This window comes from Triticum aestivum, chromosome 3D (assembly GCF_018294505.1).
Source record: "Triticum aestivum cultivar Chinese Spring chromosome 3D, IWGSC CS RefSeq v2.1, whole genome shotgun sequence".
Taxonomy (NCBI): domain Eukaryota; kingdom Viridiplantae; phylum Streptophyta; class Magnoliopsida; order Poales; family Poaceae; genus Triticum; species Triticum aestivum.
Genome location: NC_057802.1, coordinates 61798200 through 61822239, shown reverse-complemented (window position 1 = coordinate 61822239; position 24040 = coordinate 61798200). Strand labels below are relative to the sequence as shown.

The 24040-nt window shown below is 46.0% G+C and overlaps 3 protein-coding genes and 1 long non-coding RNA gene across 6 annotated transcripts; all 4 read right to left on the bottom strand.

Annotated features, from left to right (window-relative positions):
* Nucleotides 1-120: 120 nt before the first annotated feature.
* On the bottom strand, nt 121-4813 carry LOC123077423 (F-box/LRR-repeat protein At4g29420). 2 transcript variants are annotated; one of them, XM_044499699.1, is made up of 4 exons: nt 4524-4813; nt 3448-3622; nt 2062-3304; nt 121-1299 (listed from the first exon to the last, which is right to left on the bottom strand). In XM_044499699.1, exons 2-4 carry the CDS (start codon nt 3586-3588, stop codon nt 431-433), a joined length of 2253 nt encoding a protein of 750 aa, XP_044355634.1. In that variant the 5' UTR covers nt 3589-3622; nt 4524-4813; the 3' UTR covers nt 121-430. The 2 variants fall into 2 exon arrangements, with proteins under 2 accessions (XP_044355634.1, XP_044355635.1); XM_044499700.1 differs by having other exon boundaries at nt 3448-3588; nt 4524-4801.
* A 451-nt stretch (nt 4814-5264) lies between these two features.
* LOC123077424 (F-box/LRR-repeat protein At4g29420) lies at nt 5265-9128 on the bottom strand. Of its 2 annotated transcripts, none has more exons than XM_044499703.1 (2): nt 8523-9128; nt 5265-6000 (listed from the first exon to the last, which is right to left on the bottom strand). In XM_044499703.1, exons 1-2 carry the CDS (start codon nt 9013-9015, stop codon nt 5936-5938), a joined length of 558 nt encoding a protein of 185 aa, XP_044355638.1. In that variant the 5' UTR covers nt 9016-9128; the 3' UTR covers nt 5265-5935. The 2 variants fall into 2 exon arrangements, with proteins under 2 accessions (XP_044355638.1, XP_044355637.1); XM_044499702.1 differs by lacking the exon at nt 5265-6000 and adding an exon at nt 6437-7440 and having other exon boundaries at nt 8523-9063.
* Nucleotides 9129-10375: 1247 nt separating this feature from the next.
* On the bottom strand, nt 10376-13331 carry LOC123074123 (uncharacterized). Its single transcript, XM_044497054.1, has 5 exons — nt 13224-13331; nt 11397-11600; nt 11225-11330; nt 10952-11156; nt 10376-10858 (listed from the first exon to the last, which is right to left on the bottom strand). Exons 1-5 carry the CDS (start codon nt 13247-13249, stop codon nt 10833-10835), a joined length of 567 nt encoding a protein of 188 aa, XP_044352989.1. The 5' UTR covers nt 13250-13331; the 3' UTR covers nt 10376-10832.
* A 317-nt stretch (nt 13332-13648) lies between these two features.
* On the bottom strand, nt 13649-18222 carry LOC123074122 (uncharacterized). The gene is made up of 7 exons (XR_006435867.1): nt 18026-18222; nt 15594-15686; nt 15261-15350; nt 14506-14610; nt 14243-14317; nt 13891-13950; nt 13649-13749 (listed from the first exon to the last, which is right to left on the bottom strand). It is a non-coding gene; the product is annotated as an uncharacterized lncRNA (long non-coding RNA).
* Between the last annotated feature and the right edge of the window lie 5818 nt (nt 18223-24040).

Below are 24040 nucleotides of genomic sequence, written 5' to 3'. Positions count from 1 at the left end.
GAGAACACAGAGCTGATCTTTCAAAAACCATAGGTGTTGTGAAGGGAACAGTAGATGAGTAGGGAACCAGCGGGGTAAGAAGGATTCAGAGATGCAGTGTAGTACATTGTTGACAGGGAATTCAAAGTGCAGGCATGTACTGTTTTGTTAGGACAAAGCAAAAGGACTTTCAGAAAGTATTTAGCAGGTCATATGCATCATACAAGTACATAATCTAGCAAGACAACCATACATTGTTCTTCATGTTGGAACATTTTTCCACAGGGCTACGGCACATAGTAGGCACACATCCGGCGATCAGCAAATGTGCCATGACCAAACCAACAGGCTTCAGAAACTGTCGAAGACGGTGATGCGTCGACAAAAGTGTCGCAGGCACTGCTAGCTCTGCGATTCATGATAGCCTTCGAATGAAGTATGGATGCAAGGGTTACTGCCAAGTACCCCATCGCCATGTGATCTCCGGAAACCTTGGGAGTCCCCGAATGGATGATGGCCAGACTGATGCAGCAGCTTGACGAACAGCATCGCTGGTATCAGCATGGAAAAGAACAGTCACCTCGCACGACGGCGCGCTCACACTAAGCAACGGCACGAACGGACAAGCAGTGATGTGCGATGCTGGTAGATGGACCAGAAGTTTCTCCAAACGGCCTGCAGACGCATGTTTCATACAGAGGCATAGGAGGCTCATCAGTACACATGAAAACCTTGGTGACAGCTTCACTTCAGTGATTCTGGAGAACAATTGGACAAGGTAGTCTGGCTTCACCTCATGGTAAAGGTCTACGCAGTTCACAGAAACTGGTAGCTCAAGATCTAATGTCCTGATCTCCCGATCACTTGCAAACAGCTGCAGGAGGGACTTCAGATCCGAGGACTCGATTCGAAGATTTTTCAAACTCGCTAGGCCGTCAACTTGGACAGTTGGACCGAGTTCATCAATGGTCAGCTTCAGAGTAGACACGGAAGGAGTGTCTAAAATGAGGATCTCTGGTTCAACACACTTCAACTCGAGATGAACCAAGTTCGGCGCATGGATAGCTAAGGACCACGGAGCATTTGATACCTCCCAGCGGAAAGTCTTTACTTGAGAGAGGTGAATCTTGGGGTTTTCGAGACCCCCGACTCCGATAAGATTGAGAATCTGAAGGCAAGGGAAGCATTCATTCAGCTTGCTCAGGTCCTCGTCATCGAGTCTAATGAATTCAAGAGTCAGATGGGTCAGATTAGGCATTATCTCGAGCCCATCAACAGACAGCCATGCATTTTTCAGCGCCAGTTTGAGCAGATTATGACCTGCATACACAAAATTTAATCTCAGATCATTACAAGCAGGGTTTAATTAACTGGGTAAATATCTGGTACCAAATAGACCATCATAAACTCAGTGTGACAGATGCAGCCTTAACTACACAAATTATTTATATATATATATATGAATATGGTGATAAACTGATAATAGCACTACTTGGTGAGATTCCACATTGCAGCGCTATGACCCAAAAATGTTTTCATCTATGACCCCAAAATGTTCTACTTGTGTATCTTCATTCAAAGATAATAAAATGGTTGGAAAGTTCTCTCTAATTAAAATTGTGTTGCTGCGGTTCTGCCAGGACGAGAGTAAGCCAAATCTTAAGCCACTGTAATCTACCTAAATATCGGTTTCAAGCTTTAGACAGAGCAAAATCAACATGATCCTCTAAAAAATGTAAAATCTACAACTGACATCTAAGAGACCCAGAACTTCATACCAATGAGCAATAGAGTTTTAGGAAAAACCAAGCCCCCTAATGGAATTATTATTTCTAGAGCCCAAAATTGATAAATGAGCAAACGGGTAAGTTTCTAGAACTGCACAGGTTAAAAGACAATCTTTTTAGAGCATTACAGATTATAATTCAACCAAGAAACAGTAAACTTTGTGAATAAGGAGCATAACTTCAGCTAAAAAACTTGTTCCGACGTGACAAGCTAACTCTAGCAGGATAATACATTCCTTGAAATGAAACAACTTTTCAATGCAGAGAACATAAATATTGGCAGAGAGAGACTGACAGAAGTGCGAAATGACAGGGAGCGCCTCCGCCTTCCGCCAGCATGACTGTGGCCAGAAGTCAGCGATCTCCACCTCCTGGAGGGCAGGTCCTGCGGCTGTTGTAGCCCACGCCCGCACGGAGTTTCCACTGGTAACATGCAGATCATCAGCCTCGTCGAACTCCCCGTCCTCCACCCACGTCGCTTCATCGGGGCAACCCTGCCCTTCGGACGCAATGATCACAAGGGAGCGGAGGTGCGACCCGAGGCGTGACGCGAGGTTTCCAGCGAGTGTGTGGAAGGCGGTGCCCTCGACCCCTCCCCCACCCTTCCGAAGACCGGGTGCGCGGCCGGAGGCGTCGAGGCGGATGCGGGGGCACTGGTAAGCCACGGCGAGGAGCTCGCGCGAGGCAAGGCGGCACGATGCGATGTCTCTGGTATGAGCGACGCGGCCGAGGATGTCGGCGAGGATTGATAGCGGGAGAAATTCGAACGGGTCGCCAGCCTCTGACATGTGAGCCATGAAGGTATCGGATAGGGTGGGATCAGATGAAGGTTTGCAAAGTGGGATTGCTGAACAGCTTCTTTTCTTTTTTCTTTTCCATTTCCCATCATTTCCGTTTCCCGTTTCATCATGTTTCCGTTTTGAGTTTCTATCAACGGTTCGTGTTACAGATGATCCACCAATGGGATTAGCATCAGTAGGTGTTGTTGGAGCGGCAACATTCTCCGAGTGAGAAGGATCATCGCTGATAGTAGCACGTATGCCTCTTGAAAAGTTGGGAGATTGATCTTCAATAGGATCAGGAGAGACAAGTGCGATATCACCCGAGACTAGACCCTCGGTGCCAACATTCTCGTTCACTTGAGTGTCCTGGGCATCCTTTGAATTTAGAACAGGACAGACATGTACATTATCATCCGACACTCTGGCTTGACTTTCTTTAGCATCCATTGAATTTAGAACAACCTCTGGAACCTGACCTTCAGATGCAACAGGAGGATTCTGCTGATCTCGGACCAGATCGACAGGAGCTTGATCAGGACGTGGAACTTGATATTCAGTTGTACCAACAGGATGTGGCTGGTCTCGAACTTGACGGGAAGAAGCATCCACATCAGTCTGGCAGTTGCACACGAGTGATGAAATAGCGTCAGAAATGTCGGCTGCCATCAAGGAGAAACGTTTCTGTTGAATTATTTCAAACTCTTCGGCCCAGATAGCACGATGTTTTTCGACAATCGAATTGATAATAGAATGCACCTGATTAAATAAGAAAAAGAACTGTAAGAAATATGTATAACAAAAAATTTGAACTCATGAATCCTACATAACTGATTGACAAAAACTTGGGACTACAAGCATTAAAAGATGGCCAGTGAAAATGTTCTGAATATAAGACTAACATGAGTAGAAGAGTTGGAGGTTTCAGCTTGGGGGCTTGACGAATTTGGCCCCATGGACTTTGCGGCCGAGATAACCTTTCCAACTGCACATTCAACAGAACTCCGCACCGCGGCATCAACTTCAGTTGTCTCTGACGGCATCTTCACGATATGGAGTAAATCATATATTTCGGAACTAAATGATGCACACAAATAAATACAGAAAAAAAAATCAGACGATAACAAAAGTGAAGCAAGAAGATGTGAAAGAAGGTAAAACGAAGATTGTAAACCTAGATTAGCATTAGCAATCAGACAAAAAAAAGTGAACCCGATAGCTCTCCTACCCACGTTCGATCCGCAGAGAGGTCTCATTTCTACCTAAATAACGTAGAGTTAAGGGAGGGAACTTCCCCTTTTAACCACATTTTTTTTAGATTAGCATAGCAAGCACAGATAACTTTACAGCTAAAACTCGGCATGCATGTTTTGGGGTCTCTCTATCCTGTCAGTTTGAGTCACAAATATACAATCAGTTGATACGTGGCAGATATCGAAATACTTACAGCCTACAAAATTTAATTTTTAAAATAATTATAACAAAATCATTACATAGAAGTGCAATCACATTTATCGGTCATAGGCAAGGATAAGCATGCAAGTAATGGGTGACACACAAATTACTCAACTGATGCATGAAGATCAAGAATTGTGCTGCAAAATGACGAAGATACTACACAATGTAACCTGGGGTAAGTGCATAGTTGCTTAAATTGCTTCAGAGCGGTAGCCGGGCAATTGGAGAACAAACACAAGTTTCTTAAACGAGCAACCAAAATTCCTGCGTAATCCCAAAAATGGATGGTAAGAAAGCTATTGCTACTGAGATGCTAACGGGGTTCCATTTGCTTAAACGAACAACAGTCTCTTGAGGTTCCTTGTCACGAAGAAATGTCCCCTGAGCTAGCAGTAAAATTGCATTATTGCAAAAATTTGTTACTCCCCTATAAATAGCATATGGAGGCATTTGACTCGCAGTCAAAATACAACAGGAAGTGGTCGAGACTGTGGATCGGTGAATGCGTTTACCAACTCACCGTCGGGGGAAGGGGGGGAGTTGAAGGAGGTTTCCGAAATCGAAGCACCAGATGGACGGAAACCTAGCAGCCCGAGAAGACTCGACGGTGGGGGAAAACCCGGAGACCGAGCGACGACGCCTAGGCTCCTCACAAGGTCGACGGGCGCGAAGATCCGAACGCCCCTAGCGCCGACGAAGACGAAGAGGAGACAAGCTAGGGTCGCCGGCATTCGTCGCCGTTGGAGAGATGAAACCGGCTGCTGTTGAGTGGGAGTGTGGGATTGGGGAAGAAAGGATACAGGATACTGCAATGACTAGAAGTCCCGGCGCGCACCTTCACCTAAAGCCCACGTGGGATGCCAGGCGTCCAGTCCCACCCAAACCAGCCTAGAAGAAAAATGGTTGTCTATCATTTATTTATTTTTTGGTCTTTTCGTAGACTGTTATAAAAACTGTGGTGAAATAGGTTTACACCACAAAAAATGCATTTTACATCACCTTAAACATTTTTTTAATAAAGATTCAAAATTTTAGGTTTCAAAAATTCTGATAATAATTATACACGTATATAAGGATGTAATGACCCAACTTTGTACTAGCTTTGTACTAAAGCTAGTACAAAGTTGGGTCATCTATTTTGGAACGGAGGGAGTATATGTGTGTAAACTTTCACTGAGTCATCTATTTTGAAACGGAGGGAGTATATGTGTGTAAACTTTCACTATGAGATACCTTGAATTGCAAACTCCGCAAGAGAGTGAACGGTGCATGTGCTAAAAAGCCACATACTCCCTCCGTTCCTAAATGTAAGTCTTTGTAGAGATTTCACTATGAACCATATACAGATGTATATAGATGCATTTTAAGTTTAGATTCATTCATTTTGCTTCGTATGTAGTCCATCTAGTGGAATCTCTATAAAGACTTATATTTAGGAACGGAGGAAGTATTATTTAGAGTGAACAGTGTATGTGCTATATATTTATTATGTTTGTGCTAAAAAGCCACATATTTGTTGTATTATTTTTGTGTAGCTTTCATTTCAACATATTTCATCATGAAATTGTATACACATGTACATTACACATTTGGGTATATGTATTTTTTTCCAGTATTTTTGAAACATAAAAGTATGAATTTTGAATTGTTCAAAATTGAGCCTGAACTCCATTTAGCAGTTTTTGTATTTATTACGCATCCCTCTCACGAGCCTTGGCACAGCGACAAGGCTATTGTCCTGTGATCACGGGTTCAAGTCCTGAAAACAACCTCTTGTAGAAATGTAGAGAAAAACTGCGTACAGAAGACCCAAAGTGCACTGGGCTGCCCTTTGTACTCAGCCCTCTCACATATTCTCACCAAATAGTTGGTCAATTGGAGGATGAAGGATTGCTTGATAAGAAAAAAGACAAATCAATTCTAGCCCACATTTCATTTGGTAGGGCTACATGGCACATGGACCAAATATATCCTTTGCATACATGGGTTACACTTGCCTACAAAACAATTTAGAAAAGAACCAGCATCAGGCAAGCATCTTCAGCAATATTGCTTGATATCAGGAATTTAGTGTTTTGATGAGTTTGACTGAGACCTTTTTGATATCGTGTTGAACGATCCAAAGAATCGTTAAGAGGTGCACCAAATGATAAGTCACAACGGGTGCCTCCACCACTACAATGGAATTTTGGAAGTAACAGTAGTAGCGTACCTTAACCTCCCATCAGCTTAGCAGCTGATTTAGGGACAAAGTGCAAATATGTATGGTTTTAGTTTGTAACACAGCATGATTACTGATCATTTTTGTTTCTGTTCCATAAGCTAGCACGCAGAAACTATATATACTACTAGTTTCTTATCTTGGAACATCTGTACACAGTGGTGCCGAAACAGGCCCTATACACAAGCATATCCATGGTTTCTACCATAACATACATAAGCACACATTAGGCATTTTGAGGCCATCAACAAATGTGCCATGACCAAACCCAGTTTCACACACTGTTCAAGACGCTGTTCCGTTAACAAAAAGTGTCACAGGTACTTCTAGTTCTGTGACTCTTGATCATCTTCAAACTTAGTATCTATATAGGATTACTGCCAAGTACCCCATTGCCAAGTGATGTCTGGAAAACGCAGCGGCCAAGAGGATGCTGCAGCTTGGCGAGTGGCATCACTGGAATCAGCATGGAAAAGAACAGTCACCTCGCACGACGGCGCGCAGTTGTTAACCAAGGGTATGAATGGGCAGGTAGTAAGGATGGATGGTGGCATATGAACCAGAAGCTTCCTCAGACAGCTTCGGCAGTCATAACTGGTCATGGAGAACACAATGCGCCTCATCAGTTCATATGAAAACCTTGGCGACAGCTTCACTTCGGTGGCACTTGAAAACAGCTCAGGCTCCACCGCTTCGTAAAGCTCATTGCGGCCTGCAGAAGCAGGCAGCTCGAGATCTAGTGTCCTGACATCTCGACTCTCTGAAAACAGTCTCAAGAGGGAATTTAGATCCGATGACTCTATCCGAAGGTTTTTCAGATTCACAAGGCCATCAACTTGGACAGTAGGACCAAGTTTATCTATGGTGAGTTTCAGAGTGGACACGGATGGAGTATCTAGAATGAGGATTTCTGGCCGTACGCACTTCAACTCAAGATAAACCAAGTTAGGGGCATGGATAGCTAAGGACCGTGGAACATCTGATACCTCCCAGTGGCAATTCTTCAGCTGAGGAAGGTGAATCTTGGGGTGCTTGAGCCCCCCAACTCCAATAAGATTGAGAGTATGAAGGCAAGGGAAGCACTCATTCAATGTGCTGAGGTTCTCGTCATCTAATCTAATGGACTCAAGTGCCAGATGAGTCAGATTTGGCATTACCCTGAGCCCATCAACAGATAGCCATGCCTTTCTCAGCCTCAGTGTTGAAAGATTATGACCTGCATGGCCAAAATTTAGTCTGAGATTCATGCGGTGTCAAGTTAACCAGTTAAATTTGTAGAATGAAACAGATTATAAGACCGTGCATATGGCGGGTGTGGCCTTGAATGTGCGAATGGCATATATATCTGATTACATTGTCATTTACTAGATACTGAAACAAGCAATATTTGCTTAGTTAGTGGAATTCCCATACAGCTACGAACCAAACAAGTTCTACTTTCTGGTTAAAACTGGGAATGGATGTGAATAAGCTAAATTCCTGGCAATGTTATCTACTACTTCAGTGTCACATCAAAATCAAGCAATGTCCTTGACTGAAAACTAACAGCCTGCAAGACTCAAATCAATGATCAACAGGCTTAACATAAACTGGTCGCCTGCATATTGCAAAAGAGAGGTGATTCCATCAAATCTCCTTACTTCTAAACCATTTGATTAGTATTTCAGCTCCGTGATTATACGCAATATACAAGCCTAAAATTCTCCTGTTCCCAGTGGCAGCATTATTTCTGCACAACACAAATAACTACACACTTAGCCAGAAACAGAGTTTACTAATCAAGCAAATCAATTCTTCAACATGTTCTCACTTCTCACTCAACTTTCTTATATCTAAGAAAACAGTTTTTAGAGCAACTCGCCGTATCATTCAACATATAAATTCCTGGCAATGTTATCTATTACTTCAGTGTCACGTTAAAATCAAGCAACATACTTAACTGAAAACTAACAGCACACAAGACTCAAATCAATGATGAACAGGCTTAACAATTCTCCTTATTTCTAAACCATTTGATTAGTTTTTCTGCTCCGTGCTTGTATGCACTATACAAGCCTGAAATTCTCCCGTTTCCAGTGGCCGCATTATTTCCACACTTGAGCCAGAAACAGAGTTTACTAATCAAGCAAATCAATTCTTCAACATGTTCTCACTTCTCACTCAACTTTCTTATATCTAAGAAAACAGTTTTTAGAGCAACCCGGCATATCATTCAACATACAAAACAGTAAATTTAGCACAAATTCCAATTGCAACCGAAATGTACTCCTAATTTTGAGACAAGAGGGAGAGACTGACATAAACGGGAGATGACGGGGAGCGCCTCCGCCTTCCGCCAGCACGACTGCGGCCAGAAGTCGGCGATGTCCACCTCCCGGAGGGCGGGGCCAGCGGCAGTGGCCGCCCACGCCGCCACGGACTCGCCGCTGGTGAGGTGCAGATCGTTGGCCTCGTCGAACTCCGCGTGCTTCGCCCAAATCGCTTGATCGGGGCAACCATGCCCTTGGGACGCGTCGAGCGCGAGGGAGCGAAGGTGCGTCCCGAGCAGCGAGGCGACGTTCGCGGCGGCCAAGCGGAAGGCGGTCGCGCCGTCCCCACCCCCGCGCCCGCGGAGGCGGCGCGCGCGGGCGGCCGCGCTGAGGCGGACGCGGGGGCAGTGGTAGGAGGCGGCGAGGAGCGCGCGCGAGGCGAGGCGGGAAGCCGCAATGTCCCCGGCGTCCGCGACGCGGCCGAGGACATCGGCGACGATCGCCGAGGGGAGGGAGTCGAGGGGATCGACGACGTCCGACATGTGGATGCTGAGAGCCAGAGACTGGTGTGGTGAGTGAATACGAAGATTTTTATGGGGATTTGATTTTATGCCACAAGTTACTTTGCTCTTTGACAATTTGCCACTAGTTACATAGTAATTGATTTTTTGCCACAACTTAGTTTAGACTTTGATCTTTTACCACTTTTTAACACAAAAATAATCTTTGCAAATGATAGACAAAATAAGTGCACAAAACAGAGGACAACTATACCCTTGTGAGTGTTTGACTCTGACATAGCCCAGCCTCTTCCTCAGTTCTCTCACACTCCGCCACGGGAACCAGCCCGCGCGCGTGCCACCGGCCTGACCTGGCAGGGCGCCGCGCCGCCACCGGCGAGCACCCATCGCCGTTACGCCTCCTCGGTCAGCTGCGCCTGCGCCCGAAGCACGCCCAGCATCAACGCGCGGCCATGGCCGCCGGCCACACTGCTGACCCACGCCGCCGTCATGTGCCACCTCCGGCCGCCTCCTTCCGCGCCCGACGACTCCGCGCCGAGGCCGGCCACGCCCGCGCCCGAAGTATGCCCAGCACCGTCGCGCGGCCATGGCCGCCGGCCACACATCTGGCCCATGCCGCAGCCCACACATCTGGCCCATGCCGTCGCCTTGTGCCACGTCCGGCCGCTTCCTTCTGCGCCCTACGAGCCCTACCTCCGCACCGAGGCTGGCCGCACCGCCACCACCTCGAGCCGGCGCCGCCTGGACCGCGCCCGTCGCCCGCCCTGGAGGAGCCTCCATGGACCGGCGCGTCGAGCTGCTCCACCCACCCGAGAAGGCCGGGATGAAGGATGTGCACGGGGCACCGAGCTACTGCTCCCCGCCGGCGCCTCGTGCTGCTGTTGCTCCGGCGCCACCGTATGAGCCCGGGGACGAGGGGATGAGAACGAGCGACCCGTGTGAGCAGAAGGGGATGAGCCTCTCCCGTTCGTGGTCAATGTGTGGGGCTGGGGTATTCTGGTAATTTTATGTGGGGCCCAACTGACAGAGGGCAAAAAATCAAAGCGCCAAATAAGTTGTGGCAAATTATCAATTACTATGTAACTAGTGGCAAAATGTCAAAGAGCAAAGTAACTTGTGGCAAAAAATCAAATCTCCCTTTATTTTTCATCACTCTAATAAGCAGAAGCGTCAAAGCTGCTCCATTTGTTTTAAAATACTTTAAGAGTTTCTAAAAAATCTCGAGATACTCTAAATGTTTCAAAAATATCTGTAACTAATTCCAGTGTATTCTACTACCTCGGTTTACAAGTATAAGATGTTTTGAATATTTCAACGTGGGTTAGATACGGACTGAAATGGATGACCAAATAGCTATTCTACATTGGTAACCCGCGGAAGGTTTAGCCACCTACCCTTCTTGTTCCATTTTTTTGGTACACAACCAACGACGAAACGGTGTCGGTGATATTTTCAACAAAAACATGTAGCATGGTGGTTTTTTTAAAGTGGGACCACAATTCTGGTGGTGTTTGACAATTTACTCCAAGAAAAATATAGTATGCTTTATAGAAACATTGAAAAGCATGGCCATCAATGCAAAAATTCACTTCTTAGAACTTTTCGTACAGGTCCAATATCAGCATAATTCACAACTGCACTACTCGACTACATGCAGATCAGAAGATGTAAATAACCATAAACAAGCCACATACTTCTCCCCGCTATTGAAGCCAACACCGTTACTACTCGAGATCAGATTATTCGTCATCGCTAAGATAAATGAAGGAGAACTCCATGTCAGCATGACCACCGGCATACCCCATTACACAAATAGGGTGCTTCAGTGCATGCATTCCTTAATTTTTGCACGCGTTGCAGTGACCTAAACAAAGATCAAAATCGTAATTTTGCAGCAAGCAAACTAAACAAGATTCATATTTAATTAGATGAAAGAGAAGACAGCAAGGGCACATACCATCATCATACGAACTTAGTTCGTAGCAGGAATAATATTTTCTTCCATAGATCTCTTTCACTTCAGCAAAATAGGGCGTGGACGACCAATCGCCGTCTGACTTCTTCATCTTAACGGTGAAGTTGAAGTGATGGAAGGTATGGTCATCGCTCTCCATGCTGAAGCACTGATGTTGAAGCTCATCTAGGCCATAATCCACCACGTCCTGAAAAACAGCTTATAAACAAACTTGCTTTCGGTTAAAAGGACAAAATAGCAGGAAACCGCACGTACTTTGAATTGGCTCTTTCCTTCCTTGTACTTCTCAAAAGCCAACATGACTTCCTCACCCATCCACTTTTTACCATTACCAATGATTTCTTCGGTAGACACTTCACCCCTGTAACAATACATTAAAATTGTTGCATGCTTCAAAATTTTATACGAAAATCATATCATAACATACTGCGCTATATTCTCTCTTGGAGAGGCAAGGGACTCAGGGACTTCAGGAGATTCAAATGCCCCTTCTGATGCCAAAAATGCTTGAGCATCTAGTTTATGCTGGGTCGGGTTGCTAAAGCCATGTTTAGCGGCAATCACAGCCTCCACCATACAAGTGTATGTATGTTCTTCCAAGTACTTATGTATATCACGACATGTTTGTGTCCTGAATCAGAAGAAAAAAACAAAGGATCAACAAAATGCAGAATAATACCACACACATGAGCCTAAGAAGCAATATACAGCAAACGTAATGCCATGAATATTGAAAATTTGTTAAATAGCATTGAACTCCATATACATATACACTATTCTCTAAAGTGCACGTGCATGCACGAGTAAAGTTTAATTAATTATGCCATTAAATGGTCAATATATTGATCATGAGTCCTGATCGTATGCACACTTCAGGTTGTCTAGTAACAGTAACGAGGTTGTCTAGTACTCCCTCCATTTCAAAATACTCTACTTGTCTAGGTTTGTACTAAGTCAAACTTATGTAAGTTTGACCAACTTTATAGAAAAGATTGCTAATGTCAACAACGTCAAGTATATATAATATGGAAACATATGCTATAATGAAGCTAATTTGGTGTTGTATATCTTGGTATATTTTTCTATAAAACTTGGTCAAACTTAAAGATAAGACTTAGGACAAACCTAAAACTTCCAAGTGTTTTAGAATAGAGGGAGTAACAATTACTGGTTATACATCTAACACATGATTAGTAACCAACAACTGGTCTAGTAACAGTTACCGGGTTATATATCCAATACACGGTTACCAACAAAATATCAAGTTATCCGGAATATGTAGTGATAGTTACTAGAATATGTAGTACTCCCTCGGTTCCATAATTCTTCAACTAAAACCACGACAAGAATTATGGAATGGAGGGAGTAATAGTCACTGAGTTTTACAAACAAAATTGTATAAACATTTTTATAATTCAACAAGAACTAACGAACACTCCTAGGAATCTAGCACTATTTGTATCTTAGGAATGGACAGTAACAAGTTATGCGGGTGAGAGAAACTAGGTTGTCAAATTCTCTCTCCCAGACCCAGTTACACTTTGAGAGAAACATCACATGCCATCATTTTAGGAAGGGGAAGGGCATAACCTGTAACAGCGATATAGATTTTTCATAATCAAGCAAGACTAGCTTGGTTGTCAAAAATAAAATCTCAATCTCACACCTCCCCATCCTCCATCAAAATAAACGGAAGCTCCAAGATGTGCAGGAAGCAGGTGCCAGGGACGGTGACACGGGAACCTCCAGACATCCATGAGCCATAGCGCTTGGTTGTGACTGAGCTGATATGGTAGGAACGGAAGAGATATAGTAGAGCATGGAGGGTGGTGGAGGATGGCAACGGAGAGAGATTGGGTGAGTGAGGAGAATGTGTAGGTGGCTCTGTGCTTGGGATGGTTCCACGGTCTCAGCCTCTCAGGTGTGATTCCCTGATCTATGTTTGAATCAAGCAAGAAAGAACAAATATATTCCCGCCACATATTCTCTTAGCTAGTATATGTTTGTACAGCCTCCCGCAGCCATGTCTGGCTATCTTCAATGCAGTAGTTATCTCGTCGTGCATCTATGTCTATACGCCACACTGCACTAATGACATGTTGTTTTGTTGTTGTTTCCTTACTTGATCCATGTACATATAAACAAGTAAAGTTGTGGTACTCTGAGGCGTCTTGCTACAACAATGCATTTAAGACTTACAAACTATAAAACAAATATAACACGAGATGAACAAAAGCAAAATCATCATACATACCAAGGTTCTGATACATCTTTGAGCATCTCCTCAAAAATTTCAGAGCGAGTCTCACTGTCGTCGGCAGCATAATAATCACACCATTCCTTGGACCTAGAGCAACAAAATGTCCACACAACCAGTGGTTATTTCAAAGCTATCATTTACTTGACATAAATAATCTTCTTCAACATTTTTTTGTGAAGCTGATGACGAATTAAGCATATTTGAATTATATCAAAACTCATGAAAGAATGTTATAGGTCCATTTTTATTGCTTTGAGGCTTCTAAACAGTAAATGGTACTCCCTCTGTCCCAAAATGCAAACGTCTTACATTTGGGATGGAGGGAGTAACAAATAATACGATAAACCTGTAAGTCATAAAAATCAATCAATAACTATTAACCCATGGTTCGAGCTGCGCAAAAAAGAGGGCAATGCAATACCTTTGAGTTGGGTTACATGTAGGAAGTGAGTCAAGTGACTGACCAAGTGTCGGTGCTTTAAACTCCCTATTGCGAACCTCACTGGCATCCTCCTTAACCCTGAGCAGACAGATAATCAAACATGATGGAGGTATTGCAATAATAACCATGCATTCTCGTTTTTCATTTTAAGGAGCTCTGCAGAGACAAATGTAGTAACGTTGCAAAATAATATGTTGTATTTATTAGAGGCACACTTACGACGGAGCTTTAACTGCAGGACCCTCAATGTCGCTCACCTTGCCAGCATTCTTCTCAACCCTGACCAAAACATGTTGGTTGGTGATTATAGAAGTGTGAGAATAATTACTAGCATCTATAAATAAACTAGCATTCCATACAATATTATTTCTTCAATAAGAACTGTAGGGCAAATAATAGCCAAAACAGATATTTGACATAAATAATCTTCTATAACAAGTTTTATCAACTTGATGAATCAAACATATTTGAATTTTATGTAGAACGCATGCAGGTCATAATAAGCACCTCCCATTTCAACTAACCAAATCCAAATTAATAATAAGTTAATAACTAAACAACAACATCGTACCTTTGAGTTAATTCAGGTAGATCTGTAATTATAGGTCCCTCACCGCCACTCACCTTGCTAGCATTCTTCTCAACCCTGATGAAAACATGTTGGCCAGTGACTATGGAAGTAAGGGAAAGAATTGCTAGCTTCTTTAAAAGAAACTAGAAATAAAAAACTATTTATTCTATGAGAGTGTAGATAATAGCTAAAACAGATCCTTTATCAAATTCTTGTGTAAAAAAGGCACACAGAGAATATCATAAATAACTAAGAAAATTTACAGTAGCTCATCCGGTGATGGTTCTTGTTCTCGTCTGCCACGGGACCGCCTGAGGCGGCCTGAATATAGAACACTTTGCCGAACATGGGTTGCATTTCCAGCTTGCCTGCAAGTATTGAATGGGTGAATTCATCTCTCTAAAGAAAAGAAAAATACCTTGGTTACCCTAAAGGAACAGCAGCAGCCCTCATGGTCACTCATGTGCGGATGGTGTTACGAGTTACAACCTAGACCATTATTTTGTGCTTTATGGTTTTATAAACTTAATTTGCTAAATGTAATAGCAGTTGATGCAAATCCCCTCAAAATATTATCTAGAAATTAAATGTCAGTTCATAACACCTATATATTGTGGCGCCACATGCTCACAACACACTAATTACATATTGGTCGGTTGCTAATTTCTCCATTATTCCATTCATGTATCACACTTGATTAATTTATACGTGGCGTATGCTACATTTGCAAATTTATAACTTGTAAGTGGTAACAAGAAACAAGATAAACCTGGAGATTTAAAAAAAATCGATATATTAAGCCATGGTTCTAAGGAGCTCCACACATGTCAATGTAGATGTAGACAATTTGCAAAACTTATGCGTGTGTTAGTAATAAAAATTACTCAATAGTTCCAAGATAGATTTTTCTAAACCTTGGAAGCGCATCAAGTTGTGTAGATTACACTTGCACATAAATCTGTGGGAGCAAGCACCCATCATTCAAATTAAGAGAACTACCAACATAAATTAGTCATACCTATGAGTTGACTCAGGCGTAGGGCGTGATTGATCAAGTGTGAGGGCTTCAAACTCCCTGCTACTTACCTCATCCGCATGCTCCTCAACCCTAACCAAAACAAGCACGGCAATATGCTCATTCATCACTGATTAGAAATGATGGGAGGTGCTGCAATAGCCAATAATGACCATGGCATTCCAGTTTGTCCACAAGGACGGAAGGCTAGTGTAAATATTAAATAGCTAATATTTTACTGACCGGTAATAGGCACATTTGTGGTAACCATAATGGAAACAGAGAAAACCGCAGCTAGAGTCACACTTATGGTAGCTTTTTTTAGACAATACTTACGGTAGCTTATCTGAAGTAGCTCTCCTGGATCACCTGGGGCGATCTGAATAGAGAAGGCTCTGGCGAATACGTCCTCTCGTCGCTGCGGGTGACCTGCAAAGTTTGAAAGATCTGAAGTTAGGTTTGCTAAGATCTTATTGCTATACAGTTGGTAGGCTATCACCATCCCATAATTATAGGAACTACGATTGGTATGTATTTTTAACCCACTGATGTAATACATAGTCCCCGCATATTGGAGTATATGAGAAAGAGACCACCATATATGGGTACTGGTCAAAACCTTTTCTTTAACCCCCCGCACACATGTGTAACCTAACTTTTTTTTCTTTAACCCTCCACACACACGTGCAACCTAGCTAATCAAAAGAAAATCATCTCTAAGCTGGTGTTGTATTGCCCTTATGATCAAAAGATTCTCTTTTTAATGGCAATACTTAGCTGCTCGTAAAAGGGACAAGGGGCTCACACAACAGTATAGAACGAATAGAGCCTTCTCTGAACCACTTTTTCCTCTGAAACAAGATCTGTGTTGCATTGTTGCAACTGCAACATGACCCCTTATTGCAAAAGCATTTCCGGCTCACCGTTGTGTCATCGCATTGCAAAAAGACTTGTGTTGCAATTGCAACAGGACCCTTATTGCAAAAGGATGTCCGCCTCGCGGTCATGCTTGCAACAAGACCCTTGTTACAAACCTTCACTGCAACAGGATCCTTGCTGCAAAAGGCACCGAAGAGCTCGCGGAGCTCTCAACATTGGTCGTGGGTGGGGAGCTCGCAACATCGATGAAGGGCGTCGAGAGGAGGACAAGCTTGAAGAGCTTGGGGGCACCGAAGCCCGACTCATGTACCTTGTCCCGGCCTGGATCAGTGGAGGAGAGATCGGGGGGACAAGCTTGCAACAAAAGTATTGATGTAGAACTCTTTGCAAGAGAGATTGTTGTAGAAACATTTGTAACATTGGTTGTGTTGCAGAAATTTTTCCAGAACATCTGTAGTTTTATTTTTGCGACAAAGTTCATGTTGCAGAAAATTTATGCAAACAAAGATAGTGTTGCAGGAAATGTTACTTAGCCGCATCAGTGGTTGCATGCAGCTGAGTGCTCGAGGAGGCGATAGCCATGGACGCCGCTACCCTGTGGTGACGTGAAGATGGACGACGACGTAGCACACCACAAATATAAAGTGACCTTGTATTTAAAGACGAATGGAGTATTTTTTTAGGACGCCGATAAGTGCCACACGTGTGGGGGTTAGGAAGTCTGCCCACACATTTGTGTGTGGCGTATAAGAGGAACAGCCCACACACCTACGTGTGGGCAAAACAAGTAATGCCCACACACCTCTTTTTTCCCTCCCGGTCCCTCTCACACACGTGCGTGTGGGCGAAATAGATAACGCCCACACGCCCCGTACGTCAGGTCTCGTACCTCGTGGTCCCGCACGGCCCGCTTGACAGTCACCGCGCGCCCGCAGTTGCCATGGTCCAGACCCTCGTCATGTTCGTTTAACTGCAGTTGCCATGTCGCTAAACTACGGTTGCCATGTCGGACAACTACAGTTGCCATGGTTACTCAACTGCAGTTGCCATCTAATGTCAAAAGTTTCAGATGCCATTTTTGGGCAACTGCGGCTGTTGCCATGTATGGTCTGGTTTACCATTAGGCAGTTGCCATGTATGGTCTGGTTTACTACAGTTGCCATGATTTGAAAACCTTAGGAGTTGCCACCTACTAACACTAGGCAGTTGCCGTGTAGTGCTACAAAAAGACATGGCAAAACAACATGTTCGGGTAAAAAAGAAAGAGTTGCCATCTGCTTACAAGCACACTAAGGCAGTTGCCGTGTACCCTGCAAAAATACATGGCAACTGACATGTTCGGGTAAAAAAAAGAAAGAGTTGCCACCTGCTTATAAAGCACACTATGGCAGTTGCCATGTACACTGCAAAACACATGGCAAGTGGCAACTTGGGTGTGGAAGATGAGACGGGCGTGTGGGCGAGATGGCAAATGCCCACACACCAGCCCTTGTGCGTGAGTGGAAAGTGGTGTGTGGGCGAACTGCTGAACGCCCACACACCAGCCCCTCCCGTGTGGTGAAACGGCCGTGTGGGCGACCAGGTGACTGCCCACACACCAGCACAGTCCTACATGGCACTAGAAACATGCCAAGATTCGTGCGCTAACAAACGGACGCGAATCCACGCGTGTGGGCGAGATGCAAACGTCCACACGTGTGGGCGTTATACTTTTCGTTTTTTTATACAGTAGTACCTATTAGAAATTAGAGAGAAGACAAGCCGATACACGTAGAAACGTCTATAACGAGCGGATCCATGAGCCAATGCACGAAGAAAAACAACTTCTCTCAACCTTGGTATAAAAAGTTGAAAGTAAAACGTGATGTAATTTGGCAAGGAGGGAGTACCTTGGATTGGGGGCACGGATGCTGGAAGCAGTTGAAGGAGTTGGCGCCTGGTCCATAGCTGGTTGACGTGGAGCTCGACGACGGCGGCGGCTCTGCTCCATCGATCGTTAGCCCGATGTGTTTCTATACCGAGATTAGTCGACGAACACGTACTCATCTCTATATTTATACAGACGGATCTTACATATAGCGAGGGAAGAAAAGGATAGGAAGCGGCGAACAATCGAGATCGACATCGACTTGTAAACCGACTCGAATTAAACCTGAAACCAATTTCAAAGCCACGTCGCTGTGGGCCGGCCCAGCAACGGTCGCCACTACGCCTCGCTCGCTCGATTAACCGGTTGACTGGTTGATCAGTTGAGGGTTGACCATAGATTTTTTTATAAATGATTTAAAAATCGTAAATTCCAAAAGTCCATTGACTGTCGACTTGGCAGTTGATCTTTCAGAAAAAGTTCGTGTATTCCATGAATTTGAAAAAAGTTCATGTGTTCATGAATTTAAAAGGCTTATGTACTTAAAAAAGATCGTGAATTTGGAAAACAAAATTTACATGTTCCACGGATTTGCCCTCGCGCCGCCACCCAGGATGACGCCAGGGGGACCTAATTCCTCGCGCCATCAGCCTTCCCGCGAGGCAGATCGCTGCCGCCGGCACTGGCCGCGGTGGTGGCGGCGCCCGACGCCTAAAGGGCTAGGGCAGGAGGGAAGCGACGGATCTCCCATCAGGCGGCTGGGGCGCCTCGTGTGGGGTCTTCACGCGGCAGCCACGGTGGCAGCCGACGAACCCAGGGCTGGAGAGGTCCTCCGGTGGGATTCTCCGCTATGCGATGGGCGGCGGCAGTGGCCGTGGATCTGGCGTCCCGGCCAGATCCGTCGTGGTTCGGCTATGGCCGACCGGCGGCGCGTGATGGGGCCGGGGTGGGGCGGCCGGAGGTCCTCAACCGGCTTTTCGACGGCACCATATGTCTTCATGGCGAGGTTCCACTCGGTTCTAGCTAGTCGCGAGATCGGGACGATGTGGCTTCCGGTGAAAATCGCGCCTGACTGCGGTCTTGGCGGACGATGGCGGCGTCTCGGATGTCGTTCCCTTCTTGAGGCATCGTCGTTGTAGGTCATGTCAACCTGATCGGAAAGTTCCGAGGGAAACCCTAGATCTGGGTCTACCGGATCGGACGATGACGGCGCCTTCGGTGTCGTTCTCCCTCCTGGGGGCATTGTTTTGGAGCAAGTGCTGGTTGGAGGGGACAAGAGGGGGAGTGGTGATTTATCCTGCCCATTGATGACGGCGGATCTCGGCGGCGTGGCGCAGTGGAGACTCGGCGCCCGATGCGTGGAGATGGACTCACGCAAGAGGGTGACGCTGTCTGGCGTCGTGGTGGCGTCGGCGGCGGCTAGACCGGGCAAGGTAGATGCAGCAGTACAGCTCTGAAGATGGATTGGTGACAGGTGGCTGCGGCGGTCTCATACCCGGCAGGCGTCCTGGTTGAGGAGCACGCCGAACTGGTGGGTGCCCATATCCGGCAGGCGTCCTGGTTGGGACCTCTGGTCTTAGATGTTAGGTTTGGCTGCGAGGTCTGTTTGGTATTAGGCCCAGACTATCAGCGCCCCTTCCTTAACTGGATAGGAGTAGAGACAGGTTGTTTAGACGGTGACTTTAATCTTACTGTTGTATGACTTTGTAAAGTCTTGTGTTAATAATTAATAAAACGGCTGTATGCATCGTTCAGATGCAGAGGCCGGGGGTCTTCCTCCTTTTCTAAAAAAAGGATTTGAAAAAGTTCACAGATTTGAAGGAAAAAAATCATGTATTTGAGGGGGAAAAGTTCATGAAATTTAGGATTTTTTTAGAAATGTTCACAAAAATTAATTCGTTAGTAATAACTTGTCAGACCTCTTTGTTGTAGTGCATATTCCCTTACGGGTTTGATAACCCAGGGTCACTCCTTGCGGAAAAGGCACGAGAACCTTCTGCTATCCAAACCGAATCGCAGAGAGCATCAATCACCTTTGTTGGCACCATTGCCGGGGAGGCGTTGTGTCACTAGTCATTGAAGTAGAGTTATTGTTAAAGTTTTTATTTGAGTTTTTATTCTTGGCTTTTCTTTGTTTTTCTAGTTGTGTTGTGTCGGAAAAAAAATCAAAAATTGTCATGACACAAAAACTTGAAGAATTTGCTGGTCCAAATGAGAACTTTATGCATGCAACATTTGCACTACGTGATGTTGTTGCCGAATAATATGAAATTAAGCCCCACTTAGTCACGATGGTTCAACAAGACTAACGTGAAAGCAGTACATGAGAGGATGTCAACATACACTTACATAATTTTACTGAACTGTTCGATATGACACGTATTAAATAATATGAACCACACGCTTTGAAATTGTGTCAATTTCTTTTCTCCCTGAGAGGAAAAGCAAAAGAACGACTTATAGCTTTTTGCCTAGAGGAAATACAACTTCATGCGCTGCATGTCGTCACAAATTATTATCTAGGTTTTGCCCCCCTGCTTATGCAACTTCGATCTTAGAGGTTTTAGGCAGGAAGATCACAAGTCACTAGGCTTGCGTGGGATCGCATAAAGGAGGCTATGAGAAACTGCCCCAACTATGGGACAGAAGAATGATTAATTCTTCATATATTTTATAATGCTCTTAATCCCATGTCGGAAACCATATTTGATACAACTGTAGGAGGAATTATTATGGGAAGCCCTATTGAGAAGGCCAAGAAAGTTTATAATGATCGTACGAAGGAGACCACAAATATTGATGAATTAATCGACACCACAAAAGATAAAGAAGAGGTAAACGTGAACTCCATTATCAATACGATGTTAATGATGTCAAGTTTAATGCTCACAACAATTATAATCCTAATTGGAACAATCAAGGGGATGCTCCATGCGAGAGCTCCTCCTGGCATGTTTAATGCTCCTTCACATTCTCGCGCTCACGTCACAAGCTTCATGGACCGTGACAAACTATCCGTAATTCGGTGCTTCGCTCGTGTGGCTTTTTTTTTTGCATTGTCGGCTAAATAAACCTGATCTCAGTTTTTTTTTTGTGGGTATAAAAAAAGTTCACAAATTTTAAAAATATTCATGAATCCAAAGAATGTTCACAAGTTAAAAAATGAATTTGAAAAAAATGCAAATTTTAAAAAGTTTACGAATTCAAAAAAACATGAATTGAAGAAATGTTCACGAATGAAAGTTCACAAATTTGGAAAATGTTTGTGAATTTAAAAAATATTCATAAACATAAAAAAGGTTTGAAAAATATTTGTTTTTTTAGTTTACAAATTTTATAGAAACATGAAAATTAAAAATTAAAAAACTAGCAATACCCATGCGACGCGTGTCCATCTTGCAAGGTAGGGGGCGCGGGAGGCCGCAGTATCCCTCGAGGTCGACGCCACAGAGGCGGAGCCTCAAGGGTGATCGGCATCCCCTGGCGCCACAATCGCATTGTGGCGCTTTCGGGCTCCGACCATGATGTCACGCAGTCCATGTCTAACGTGGACCCCACCTCGAGCGCAACGACCAGGCCACGGGCTCCGATAAGGAAGAGTAGGGCATGGGACACGGCGGGGCCTCGTGTCCCATGTGGTCCAGTCTATGTCCCACTTCCCGCTCTTTCTTGCCAACGACCATACCTTCACTTTGTGGGTCTCATGGTCGCCGGATAGTGTCACGGAATGGAACAACAAGGACGGGCGCCGGTGAAGATTTAGACTAGGTTTTACATTGCATGTAATTGTATGAGTTTGAAGGTTTGCTAATGAGGTACCAGTTGTGGAAATGGACATTTGAGGGGTCGGATTAGCTATGTGTAGCTATAAATGCTCTCATGCCATCAAACCTTGGGCATATGTGATGTTCTCGTTGTTGGAAACGTGACCGGGGACATTGGCAAGTATCACCAATGGGAGGGAGTCAGGGGGCGATGACGTCCGACACTGACATGTGGCTCCTAAGAACCAGACTGGTGAGTGAACACTTCAAAGATGTTAATTTCACCAGAACCCTCACCCTAGCCTTCGGGGTCGCTCCTGGGCCGACTCTGGAGGCGTCCCTAGCTGCCACCAAGAGAATCGATTGCCACCACCAGAATCCTCGTCGTCGCCGCCCGAGACCGTCCTGTTAAGGAGGAAGAAGAGAATGGGCACAACACACTTCGATTATGCTCAGGGCTGCGAGGTTTATACAGGATGCTGGCCGCAGCCGAGCGAGATCGTGGGTGAGCCACTAACAGGACGACATGCAGCACTACTCGATCAAAACCGCTGCACGGTCAAAGCTCTACGTATGGCAGACTATACAGGAGCACATACGGTATGACTACTTAGTCTAACACCCCCCGCAGTCGTGACGTCGGCGGCAGCGACGCAAAGACTGGACCGGAAGTCATAGAAGACCTCTGACGGCAGTCCCTTCGTCATGATATTCGCAAGTTGCTGGCGCGTGGGGATGTGAAGGACGCGGAACTCGCCAAGCGCCACCAGCTCGCGAACGAAGAGGATATCCAGCTCCACGTGCTTCGTCCGGCGGTGATGGACTGGGTTGGCCGACAGGTAGACGGCGGAGACGTTGTCGTAGTACACCATGGTGGCCTTGTCGATGGGGGCAAACAGCTCGCCAAGGAGTTGCCGAAGCCAGATGCACTCAGCGACGACGTTTGCGACGCCGCGGTACTGCGCCTCGGCGCTGGACCGGGAGACGGTGGCTTGTCGTTTTGATGACCAAGAGACGAGGGCATCGCCGAGGTAGATGCAAAAGGCGGAGGTGGAGCGCCGGGTGTCGGGGCAGCCCGTCCAGTCGGCGTCCGTGAACGCCCGCAGATCGAGCACACGCGAGGCGCGGAGATGAAGACCGAGCGTAGGCGTGCCGCGGACGTACCAAAGCACACGCTTGATCAACCCGAGATGGCACTCACGGGGATCGTGCATGTGAAGGCAGATCTGCTGTACAGCGTACGCGATCTCCGGGCGCGTGATCGTCAGGTACTGAAGAGCACCGGCGATGCTGCGGTAGGCGGATGGATCATCGACACGAGGCCCGTCCGCGGTCGGCAGCTTGCCCTTGGTGTCGATTGGAGTGGGAGACGGGCGACAGGAGTCCATGCCGGCGCAATCCAGAATATCAGCGGCGTACTGCTCCTGGCAGAGGAAGAAGCCCGCCGGCGTGCGCGTGACGCGGATGCCAAGGAAGAAATGGAGAGGACCAAGGTCCTTCATGGCAAACTCCGCGGTGAGCTGAACAACAATGTGCCGGAGCGCCGCAGGTGAGGACGATGTCATTGACGTAGAGATGCAGCAGGGCGGTGTCGGGTCCGCGGCGACGAGTGAAGTGCGACGAGTCGGAGCGTGTCGCGGTGAAGCCGATGGACTGAAGGAAGCCAGCAAAGCGAAGAAACCACGCGCGCGGCGCCTGCTTCAAGCCATAGAGAGACTTGGAGAGGCGGCAGACGTGGTGAGGCTTGGCAGTGTCGACGAAGCCCGCAGGCTGGAGGCAGTACACTTCTTCCAGCGTGCCGTGCAGAAAGGCGTTTGACACATCAAGTTGATGGACCGGCCAGTTGCGCGACGCGGCGATAGTCAACACCATGCGAATGGTGGCCGGCTTGACGACCGGCGAGAAGGTCTCGCCGTAATCGACGCTGGTGCGTTGCCGGAACCCGCGGACGACCCAGCGGGCCTTGTAACGCTCAAGAGACCCGTCCGCCTTGTACTTGTGCTTGAAACCCACGAGGTCGAGGCACTAGTTCCTAGGTGCGGTTGCGCACAAGGGCATCGAACTCGTCGCGCATGGCTACAAGCCAGCATGGGTCACGAACGGCGACGCGAACAGCGAGGGCAACGGCGAGACGACCTCCAGCGAATTAGTGACGACGAGGCCGTCGTGGTAGCGGGGGTTGGAGCGGAGCGTGCCTGTCTACGCGCGTGTCACCATTTAACGCGGAGCCGGAGGCGCCACGGGCGCTGGTGGCGACGAGGAGGAGCCACGCG

Bases quoted from the DNA above. Each gene is read 5' to 3' on its own strand.
- LOC123077423 (XM_044499699.1), bottom strand. From the start codon at position 3,588: ATGCCGTCAGAGACAACTGAAGTTGATGCCGCGGTGCGGAGTTCTGTT. The intron at 3,305-3,447 runs GTTAGTCTTATA...TTATTTAATCAG, and splicing joins CCTCCAACTCTTCTACTCAT to GTGCATTCTATTATCAATTC. The intron at 1,300-2,061 runs GTCAGTCTCTCT...TTGTGTATGCAG, and splicing joins CCCTGTCATTTCGCACTTCT to GTCATAATCTGCTCAAACTG.
- LOC123077424 (XM_044499702.1), bottom strand. From the start codon at position 9,015: ATGTCGGACGTCGTCGATCCCCTCGACTCCCTCCCCTCGGCGATCGTC. The intron at 7,441-8,522 runs GTCAGTCTCTCC...TTGGCCATGCAG, and splicing joins CCCCGTCATCTCCCGTTTAT to GTCATAATCTTTCAACACTG.
- LOC123074123 (XM_044497054.1), bottom strand. From the start codon at position 13,249: ATGCTCAAAGATGTATCAGAACCTTG. The intron at 11,331-11,396 runs GTATGTTATGAT...GTATTGTTACAG, and splicing joins CCAAGAGAGAATATAGCGCA to GGGTGAAGTGTCTACCGAAG. The intron at 11,157-11,224 runs GTACGTGCGGTT...GCTGTTTTTCAG, and splicing joins AAGGAAAGAGCCAATTCAAA to GACGTGGTGGATTATGGCCT.